Consider the following 11,604-nt stretch of genomic DNA (forward strand, 5'->3'; position numbering starts at 1 on the left):
GAATATATGGAAGTCAACAGAATGTTTACGTGTAAGGATATTTGCTCCATGCACCTGACGGCAATATTGATCTAGTATTAATGTTATGCATTACTGAGATTGCACCAATATTGGTGTGTTATCTTTTTATATATCAGTCGGAATGTTATCTATTCCAGGATTTAAGGAAACGTCCTTCTTGTATGCGATATCATCAGCCGGTCTGGTGCACGCTTTTGCCAGTGCCTGCAGTAAGGGCTCTTTGGACAGATGCACATGTGATGAATCAAAACATTTAGAAAACACTAAGGCCTGGATGTGGGGCGGATGTGGCCACAACATACGATTTGGATTGAAATTCACAAGGAAATTTTTGAAACGAGCAAGAAAATCAGGCAAGGATATTCGAGCCAAAATGGATGAACACAATAGCCATGTTGGTATAAAGGTAAGTGGAAGGAACCTGTTAATTCTCTATTAAACACAAAATATTTTAAGATGATCCGGATGGTTCATTCTCTGACAAGAAAAGATACATGTAGGTTTGCAATGCTATCAGTATCAATAGTACATATTTCGCTTTCCAAAGAAGGTTGGAAGAACCATTCTGCGGCCATTGCACAAAGGTATGTGGACGTTTCCGGTTTTAGTGGACTTCATGGACACATGCTGTACCGCTTGGTGCTGATGTTTATGCAGATTGGAGGAGATATCGGACTCGGTGTTTAAAATTCAAAACAAGAGAACAGGGTCATCAGATGTTGTTCAATAATGGTCAAACAGCCATTCCGTTCCCACTGATTTACACATCGGAACATCATTAACATATATTAATATTATCTTGCACAATACTGTAATACAAGACGGATGAAATAACTTTGCCAACAGTAATTCTTTTCTTACATGTCGAACAATATTCTAGTGACACCTGTCTTATTACATTTCACAAATTTCGAGGTACAGTCAAAGATGTTATTTGTCGGTTAAAAAGGATGTGCAAGCATTGTTTGAAACGATGTAGTGGCGGGCATGAGTTTACCGGGTGAACATAGACTAACAAGTAGTCTATGTAATGAACATATTTTACAGAGAAACGTTCATGGTATAAAAATATAATATAATGAAAAGGGGTCCGGAGACTTTCATGAAAGTTAGACTTGCTACATTCTCTAGACTTGTGTGAACTTTTTTGGACATGTTTGTTTCAAGGTCTGTGTGGCAGACCATGGTGAACACTGAACTTGCCTTTTCTGTCTTTGTGACGGCTGTTACTGGTGGGTCAAGATATACACACCCTCAACACATGGAGTCATTTACCATTTGATAACGATTTATAAACAACATTTTAATAATTAATTATGTAAATATTTTTTCCTTATCAATAACATTTACCACACCCAGTCGTGGGACGAAAACATTCAACTGAATTCATCTGGCTTGCCCTGACGTGTTGAACTGCCGATGGCACATGACACCTAGGTAACGTTGCGTCATCTACAGTTCAAACTGAAGAAGTGTGACAATGTGGCACAAACTCAAAACAGCGCCAGTCCCAGACATTTAGCTCACGAGTACGTAACAAGTTATCTGATTATTAAAGGAATGTGTTTTTCACTTACACAAGTAAAACATGGATCATAGAAAGACTCGAGGGAGACACGTGTTCAGTAGGGACATATTGCTTTTTAAAATTTGTCACAGATGAATTTGATTGCACACTCTACGCCCCAAGCAGTCATGTTCCTGGGCAGACGTCAAAGGTATTGCTTCGCCGATATATCTTAAAAGAAATCGTCACAGATTACGTCGTAAGGCAGTGTGTGTCTTTACTGTACTAAATTAGGAAGCATCTGTGATATACGGCGCTCCTAATAACTGTGTACATGCGAGGATTCTACAGACATAAAAGTCACATCTCTGACATACGGCGTTCCTTACAACTGTGCATATGTGCTTCCAGTAGTTCTTAAAGTCAAATATCTGACACACGGCGTTTTCAACATCTGTGTGTTCGTACTTTTTACCGGGCTTAGAATCACATATCTGACAAACAGCGTTTGTGTGCTAGTACATTGCATAGATCTTATACTCACTGAACCGACTCGTGTCCCATACTACACATATATATCCCATACAGGTTTATACTGTATCGTGGGTCATATGGCCTAAGGTACAACTGATAACTTCACAAACTATATTCTTTGAATGCACAAAAGTTGCATCTTCTTTCACGAGATGGCATCATTAACAATTCACATTTTTTGTGTAATTTAAGATGGAAACGTATGCAGGAATGAAACTAACATATTCCTTAAATTAAACTTAGACATTGAAGCTATCTTCACTTCATCTCTGTCGCAACTGGTACAAAATAGTATGTTTAGATTCACGATACATGTCTACATTAACGTTGTCAATGAAATTCTATCTTTACTAAATAAGTTTCGTGAGGTGTTAATGTGGACAGGCAGCTAAAGCCTTGCAGAATGGCTTTGTTGCTCTAATTGTTCTCTAATGACCGTGTCATCCTGAAGATAAAACATTTTCATGGCACTTTTGGACAAATACACCGTTTACTTGCAGTTGTCATAATTCAGTTGACAAAATTCAGTATCGCGTGTGTTCTGAAGTCGGTGTAGGCTTGACAACGACGACGCATATGCAACACTAAGCTCCATTCCATCACAAGCGAGCTCGCGAGGGCCAGGGATGTACCGGAATAGTGTGCTGTCTCATTGGTGAAATCTGTTACAACACGTATACGAGCGACATGTGGATTTTGTTGAAGCGTGAAGTTACGTCTCTCTCCTTGAATAAACGCGGCTGCACACGAGGCCTAAGGATCTCATCCCTGTATCGCAAACCTGAAAGACTGCCACTGACAATGACAATTTGTGTCCATAACGCACTCGCCACCTAACTGTCGACGGTGAACGACGCACGCGTCTGCGTCTTCTATACTGTAGATGCTGTCTGCACCAAGCAAGAGTGCTTGTCGGTGACGTTGCAAATTGGAGCCAAATTGGACGTATTGCCTGTCGTCGGGCCCGGATGGTGTGTTCCGTACAGTCCTGGAGCTGACTGGAAGTAAGCCAGGGATGCTCGGAGGAGCAGAATCGAATCCTTAGGTGGGTCCTTCAATTGTGAGTGTCTCGCTGACGTAACGTCACGCGTGGATGACGGTACAAAGCAAATCTCTCGTGTTCCTATTATGTTGAAATCGTCTCCACAGAGATGGGATGGTGTTTCGATGGACACCAAAATGTCTGGCCATTCTGTGTCTCCAGCATACAGACGGAGCGGAGACACTGACTTTCTGTAAGCCGTGACATGACGCGCAGTTTAGGTTGAAATTAACGTGTTTTCCACAACATTCAGAGAGTAGAGAATAATCAGTTTAGAACTTCACGTTTCAAAAGGCATGCAAAATGTGTGTAAGTTCTTTGCGCACAAAGTGCACGTGCCGCACGCGAAATGTGGCATCAAATTTGAAGCACATTGCTTTACAACATGCTTGTACAGAGTTATCTTTATAACTGTTCAAATGATTTTATGCAATGTTATGGTATGCACTGTTACTTTTTTTCAGTTAGTACAAAATGAAGCGCACAGGTGCATTTTCTGGTGTATTGGGTGCAACTTATCCAGAATTACATGTGCTATCTCATGTTTAAGACAGCAGATGAAATTCGTAAAATACACCTTTGCATTTTGAGGGAATATATATTTAGTTCATTAATTACGAAAACAACAATAACGGGGATCCTTACAGTATCCTTTATCTATGTCAGCCTTTAAACATACTTCTACTTATGGATAAAACATATGGATATAGACGTATATCAACAAGTAACATCTCTGACATACATAAGTATAAAAAATACATACGTCTCGGACATACACAAAACATACATTTCTGACATACATATGTTTTGTTGAGTGATGACTACTTGGGATTTGTCATCTCCCTCCTTCCATCGCCTGTACCCTTGATACACTGTTGCATGTAGGGGGTCAATTTTCTCAGCTTGAAATTGATTCTGAAAGGATTTCTTGTTACATATCTTAGTTTTGGCCCACTGTCTTGGCCTACGTATTTATCGTTTAAGTTAAAGTCTGGACATTGTTTTGTATTCAGGTTCGGCTGTTTTCCCGATCTTTACCCTTGTATGGGCCTTGGTCAAGTTCTTGACGTCGGTCTTGGTCTTTGCTTTGGTCATTGTTTTAGCCTTGACATTAGCTTTGGTCATGGTATTAGTCTTAACATTGGTTCTGGTCATAATATTAGTCTTGACATTAGCTTTGGCCATGGTATTGGTCTTGACATTAGCTTTGGTCATTGTATTAGTCTTGACATTGGTTTTGGTCAAGGTATTAGTCTTGACATTAGCTTTGGTCAAGGTATTAGTCTTGACATTGGTTCTGGTCATGATATTGCTCTTGACATTAACTTTGGTCGTGGTATTAGTCTTGACATTGGTTTTAGTCATGATATTAGTCTCGACATTGGTTTTGGTCATGGTATTAGTCTTGACATTAGTTCTGGTCATGATATTACTCATGACATTAGCGTTGGTCATAGTATTGGTCTTGACATTGGCTTTGGTCAAGGTATTACTCTTGACATTAGCTTTGGTCAAGGTATTAGTCTTGCCATTGGTTTTGGTCATGATATTAGTCTTGACATTGGTTTTGGTCATGGTATTAGTCTTGACATTAACTTTGGTCATTGTATTAGTCTTGCCATTGGCTTTGGTCAAGGTATTAGTCTTGACATTAGCTTTGGTCAAGGTATTAGTCTTGACATTAGTTCTGGTCATGATGTTACTCATGACATTAGCTTTGGTCATTGTATTGGTCTTGACATTGGCTTTGGTCAAGGTATTACTCTTGACATTAGCTTTGGTCAAGGTATTAGTCTTGACATTGGTTTTGATCATGGTATTAGTCTTGACATTAGCTTTGGCCATGATATTACTCATGACATTAGCTTTAGTGACGCTATTAGTCTTGACATTAGCTTTGGTCATGGTATTAGTCTTGCCATTGGTTTTGGTCATGACATTAGTCTTGCCATTGGTTTTGGTCATGGTATTAGTCTTGACATTAGCTTTGGTCATTGTATTAGTCTTGCCATTGGCTTTGGTCAAGGTATTAGTCTTGACATTAGCTTTGGTCAAAGTATTAGTCTTGACATTGGTTCTGGTCATGATATTACTCTTGACATTAACTTTGGTCGTGGTATTAGTCTTGACATTGGTTTTAGTCATGGTATTAGTCTTGACATTAGTTCTGGTCATGATATTACTCATGACATTAGCATTGGTCATAGTATTGGTCTTGACATTGGCTTTGGTCAAGGTATTACTCTTGACATTAGCTTTGGTCAAGGTATTAGTCTTGACATTGGTTTTGATCATGGTATTAGTCTTGACAATAGCTTTGACCATGATATTACTCATGACATTAGCTTTGGTCACGCTATTAGTCTTGGCATTAGCTTTGGTCATGGTATTAGTCTTGACATTGGCTTTGGTCATGGTATTAGTCTTGACATTGGTTTTGGTCAAGGTATTACTCTTGACATTAGCTTTGGTCGTGGTATTAGTCTTGCCATTGGTTTTGGTCATGATATTAGTCTTGACATTGGTTTTGGTCATGGTATTAGTCTTGACATTAACTTTGGTCAAGGTATTAGTCTTGACATTAGTTCTGGTCATGATATTACTCATGACATTAGCTTTGGTCATTGTATTGGCCTTGACATTGGCTTTGGTCAAGGTATTACTCTTGACATTAGCTTTGGTCAAGGTATTAGTCTTGACATTGGTTTTGATCATGGTATTAGTCTTGACATTAGCTTTGGCCATGATCTTACTCATGACATTAGCTTTGGTCACGCTATTAGTCTTGACATTAGCTTTGGTCATGGTATTAATCTTGCCATTGGTTTTGGTCATGACATTAGTCTTGCCATTGGTTTTGGTCATGGTATTAGTCTTGACATTAGCTTTGGTCATTGTATTAGTCTTGCCATTGGCTTTGGTCAAGGTATTAGTCTTTACATTAGCTTTGGTCAAGGTATTAGTCTTGACATTAGTTCTGGTCATGATGTTACTCATGACATTAGCTTTGGTCATAGTATTGGTCTTGACATTGGCTTTGGTCAAGGTATTACTCTTGACATTAGCTTTGGTCAAGGTATTAGTCTTGACATTGGTTTTGATCATGGTATTAGTCTTGACATTAGCTTTGGCCATGATCTTACTCATGACATTAGCTTTGGTCACGCTATTAGTCTTGACATTAGCTTTGGTCATGGTATTAGTCTTGCCATTGGTTTTGGTCATGACATTAGTCTTGCCATTGGTTTTGGTCATGGTATTAGTCTTGACATTAGCTTTGGTCATTGTATTAGTCTTGCCATTGGCTTTGGTCAAGGTATTAGTCTTTACATTAGCTTTGGTCAAGGTATTAGTCTTGACATTAGCTTTGGTCATGGTATTAGTCTTGACATTAGCTTTGGTCACGCTATTAGTCTTGACATTAGCTTTGGTCATGGTATTAGTCTTGGCATTCGCTTTGGTCAGTGTTCCTGGTTATGGCTTGGTTTTGGACATGGTCTTGAACTACGTTTGGTTTTGACCGTGGTTTTGATCTTTATCTTGGTTTTAGTTGAAGGTTTTCGTTCTTGGCATTGACATGGCTATTTCTTTTTTGCCTCTACCTTGCAAATAACATTGGCTTATATTTTGGCCATGACTTTGCCCTTGGTTTTGGTTTCGAACTTGGTAATGGCTTTGATCATGTATTTGAGCATGTCCTTAGTATTAGTCTTGGTCTTGTCCGTTGTTTTATTTTATGTTATCTTTGCTTCGGGGATTGATGTTATAGATTTGGTTTAGATTCGGTATTTGTTGTAACCTTGGTCTTGATCATTGCACGTGTCTTGCTATCCTTTTAAATAGGTTTGTGTCTTGTCACTGGTCTTGGTGTGTTGTGTAGTTGGTACATTACATATTGGCCGTGGTTTTCATAGTACTGTTGGTTTTGGCCTTCGTCTTGATCTTTGGTTGGTTTAGACCACAGTGATATTTAGCCAGGAGCCATGGCTGAAAGCAATAGTGTCTTTGTAGTGATACACTGAAAATGTTACTGGCATTACAAAGTCATCATAAAGACATTTATAATTTTACATCTGAGCTTTGTAACGTAGGTAGGGATAAGGAGTGCAGCTGGGGATCAAGTGCATACGAATGAGCAACATCTGTTTATGGGTTTGGTGACAGTGGGTTGATTGACAAAGTAAAGGTTGTAGTATGTATAACGTAAACGTAACGTTTTTTAAAAATAAATAAATGGAACCCAGATATTTAAGTTGTTAATTATGTAATCATGTAATGTATCTGTAAAAATAAACGTAATTACCAGTAAATGTAATGACTGATAAATCAGTTCCATAAAGAGCCGTATAAACACTCTCCCATGACGCAAGGACTGTATGGACATTAATGTTTTAAACGCTTGGACTGTACATTGACTTCGCGAAATATTAGTGTTTTGTTTATGGAGCAGGTGTAAGCAATTCATATTGGAATCTCACTGAAAATCGAAACACAATACCAAAGTCATATAATGATACAGTTGTAGGATGCGATTTTAACTTGCATTGTTATGAGTAGATAAACAAATAAAACAAAAGAGCTATATCTACAATTGGCATAATATCTGCTCCATCTACTGACCAAAAAATTACAAGCTCTTATGGCGTTGCAGCGAAAGTTAATGATGATGTGACGTAATCGTTAAAGAGTAGGTGAAAATCGAAATTTACATGGTACAATGGACACAGACTTCAACCACACAAAAGTTCTCAGACTGGTTTAAGTGAATGTCAGTAACGGGTGTGTCCTCCCTGTGCCTGGATGCATGCAAACACACGCCTGCGCATTGATGACGTCAGCTGTCAGATGACGTTGTTAGGGATTCTCTGCCACTCCTCTCTGAGCGCATGAATCAGCTGTTGACGGGTTTGTGGAGGTGCTTGACGCCGTCTGATACGACGATCCAGGTGGTCCCACAGGTGCTCGATCGGAGACATGTCAGGAGAACGCGGAGGCCAAGGCAGAACGTTGACGTTATTGCGATTTAGGAAGTCCTGAACAATTCGAGCAACATGGGGCCTGGCGTTGTCATGTTGAAGTAAAGTGCCTCGTTACTGTTGACGGAGGAAAGGAAGAACTACTGGCCTCAAAACCTGGTCAATGTAGCGTTGTCTAGTCAGGTTCTGATCAAAGACAACGTGTCTAGTGGTCAGATCTCCCATTATGTCTCCCCAGATCATAACACTTCCTCGCCGAAAGGTTCAGTCTCCTGAATGCAGCAAGGAGCCATTCTTTCACTCGCTCTGCGGTAAACTCGTCTCCCGCCACCGTTCTGGAACAGATTGAACCTGCTCTCGTCCGAGAAGAGTACCCTCCGCCAGTCACGAATCTGCCAACGTCGTACGTGACGTGCCCAACGTTGTCTCTGCTGCCGATGTGCAAGGGTTAGGAACGTTCCTCTGTAGGGTCTGTAGTTCCTGATGCCAAAGGAACGAAGACGTCTAGCCACAGTCTGTCGACTGAGGCGGCGACCTAACGCTGTTACTGCTGTTGACGTTGCCGTCAGGAAGCGGTTACGTAGATGAAGAATACGGATGTACCGGTCTTCCTGTTGTGATTCGTGGTCTCCCTGATCTGGGACGGCCCCTTGTTTGGCCAGTCTGTTAGAACCGCTGGATCAAGTTGGATACCGCTGTGGTCGAGTAGCCGAAGGTTCTTGCAACATGGCCTCGAGGAGCCCCCATTTGGATCATACCGATAGCTTTTTCACGTTGCTCCGCTGTAAGTCTTAGCATTCTTTCAGTGGTTTTCCGGCGATGACTGCGATGACAGTGAGGTGTGCACTCTCCCTTTATGCTCAAAAGTGCACGTTGGTTTCGTGCACAAGCAGGAAAACCATTTTTTCGAGAACTTCGCTTGTAAAGCGTGATTTTGAAATGTTGCGTTTCTGCACTAAGTTTTCAGTGTCTGTGTAGAAAGGAAATGTTATAACGTCGTATTTTGCTTTATTCAAAATAAAATTTTTAATTTAAATCAACAATGTTAGGGGTCAAGTTTCTTTTGGACGTGAGTGTACATGGCAATCAGTACAGTGGTAATGTGTCTATAGCACATACTGCATACGACTATTTCCATAAACTATCGACTGTCGAACGCTCTAACAGCTATAAGTGTTGAGTTTTCGAATACTTAGATCCTGGTGAGAATAACGAATCTTGTTTGATACGTGCCATCGTACTTATTCCTTGGATCAGTCCTTTAAATATCAATAGTGTTTATGCTTATGAATGACGTGGTTGATGTAAAATACAGTAATAATCGACTCTTTGAACACCCTACGTCACTTAATACAACTGTTTGCTGATGGATAATCACATGTAGTCCTAATATAAATCTGCAACCGTAATGTTTTCAAGAAGCGTTGAAATTAAAATGATAGATACAGCTCGAGCATAGATATCCGGTCTAATTTCACAGCAAGATTGTAACTGGTCAAAGCATACAGCTAAAAACTTATATAAAATTACTCCCACGATTAATTCTTCACAATAACACCAAATACACCTAGAAGGCCCGTAAGAATTGAAACGTGTATTCTAGTAATATTCGGTTAATGTAATCAAGTCAGAGATATTTGCTTTGAAGAATAAATCCCGCTACCATTCTCCAGTCTCAAAACCTGAAACTAGCTTAGCCCCCAATGCATCTAAAAAGCTTTTTAAAACATAGTTAACAAGTTTCCTCAAAAAGTTCTATGTAAATTTGGCCCTCCTAATGTTTCAGTAAGAGGTAAAGAACCTCTTTACAGTTACAGAGTGACATATGCATGAGTTAAACAAATAGTATTGGCGTTTTCGGAGGTTACTGTACATGAAACTTTGATTAGTGACTTGTCGAGCCAGTACACAAAATAGTATTGCATAGTATCTCTTTCATGTCTTTTGTTCAATCTATATGCGTTGCATGTTGCAGGTTGTCAAGGACAACGTCAAAACAGTTTGCAAGTGCCATGGCGTATCTGGATCCTGCACGATGAAGTCATGTTGGCGGCAACTTTCTTCTTTCCATAAAATCGGCACTATTCTCAAATCAAAATATGAACATGCCGTCAAGGTTGGCGCCTACACAAACCATGCGACAGGAAAATCTCGCCATAAAAGATTAAGGGGTCCAAGTGTTTCCAGCGAGGTGTTGTCAGCACGAAGAGGCGACCTCCTGTACTTGGATAATTCCCCCAGTTTCTGTGGGTCAGGCAGATACTCTCCTGGAACATCAGGGCGAGTGTGTGACAAAGACAAAAACTGTGAAGTTATATGCTGCGGGCGTGGATATAATGTCCTTCACAAGCAGGTGCAACGTTCATGTCAGTGTCAAGTTATTTGGTGCTGCAAAGTAAACTGTAAAAGGTGCCTACATGAAGAAAAGATTCATATGTGCAAATGAAGTCAGATCTTGTTTCGCTGGTACTGTGACAATGGATGATATTCAGTCAATGGCCCACTGTCAAAAGGGATTGTTCACGCTCAGGCCAGGAACTGTTTAACAAAGACATGTAGAGGTTTTCTTCTTGCACCGAATATCGTCGACGGCTGTCAAAATATCGATTCATTATTGACCATAATCGTGAGAGAATATATTGTAGTGTTTTGTAGCCAGTAAAACACAGTTTCATGCTATTGCATGTCTTTTTGAGACCGAATGCATATTAACGTACTCACAAGTGTCTAATACTGCTAAAGTGCTTTGCGGTGAGCGACGTGCCATGCAAAACAATTCATGCTTGAACACTTTGAAAACGAAACGCCGAGTTTCGTGTGGAAGAAAATAATAAGGTACTTAGCTGTCGATCAAGTGTAAATATTACTTCATGAAATGGCGAATATGAAATAATTCTCATACAGGGAAATGTACTGTTTACTGCCCCTGCTGCATTCCTGTCGTCACGTCTAGTATCTTGTATACGCTATAACGATATATCCCGCCACTAACGCTGCTAGGTTGTGGTTAAATAGGCAACGTTGCCTGGCGTTTGGCTGACGTCTGTAAAGCCGTATCCATAGTTTATCCCAGAAATGTTCAGTGGGGTTCGAACCCAGTGAACAGGTCGGTCAGTAAGTCCTTTGATTCGAGAATGTTGCGAGAAAGTTACTCATGCTGCACGAGGCAGGCATCGTTACCTGTCGCTGCCATACTCTTGATGTCATGCCCATGCCATTTTGACACCCAACTTCCGGTATTGCACGAGCAATTCATTTCAAGGACGTTTCTTCTGGAAAATTTGATAAGGGAATATGTACTGTTCGCTTCCTAGAACACCCAAACGAGATTGTAAAAGGAAATTTTAATTGCGGCAACGGGCCCAACACGTCCTCGTGTTGTTACATGTGTATAAACATCATTCTTAAACAAAATGCGTTTTCAACATTTTTCCATGTACACATCTGATTGTTGATTTTAAACGGATGAGACACATTCCAAACACGATGAACAGTACAAACTATCAACTGTAACACATTTTTGG

The 11,604-nt window shown here is 40.1% G+C and overlaps 1 protein-coding gene across 1 annotated transcript in view; it reads left to right on the forward strand.

Annotated features, from left to right (window-relative positions):
- Positions 1-10,757, forward strand: part of LOC137298936 (protein Wnt-9a-like) — a 28,121-nt gene extending 17,364 nt beyond the window's left edge. The window contains exons 3-4 of the mRNA XM_067831320.1: positions 159-427; positions 10,056-10,757. Coding sequence (XP_067687421.1) covers positions 159-427; positions 10,056-10,526 — 740 coding nt within the window. The 3' untranslated portion in view covers positions 10,527-10,757. The remainder of the gene's footprint in view (positions 1-158; positions 428-10,055) is intronic.
- Positions 10,758-11,604: the final 847 nt, after the last annotated feature.

Source organism: Haliotis asinina, chromosome 10 (genome assembly GCF_037392515.1).
Source record: "Haliotis asinina isolate JCU_RB_2024 chromosome 10, JCU_Hal_asi_v2, whole genome shotgun sequence".
NCBI classification, from domain to species: Eukaryota; Metazoa; Mollusca; class Gastropoda; order Lepetellida; family Haliotidae; genus Haliotis; species Haliotis asinina.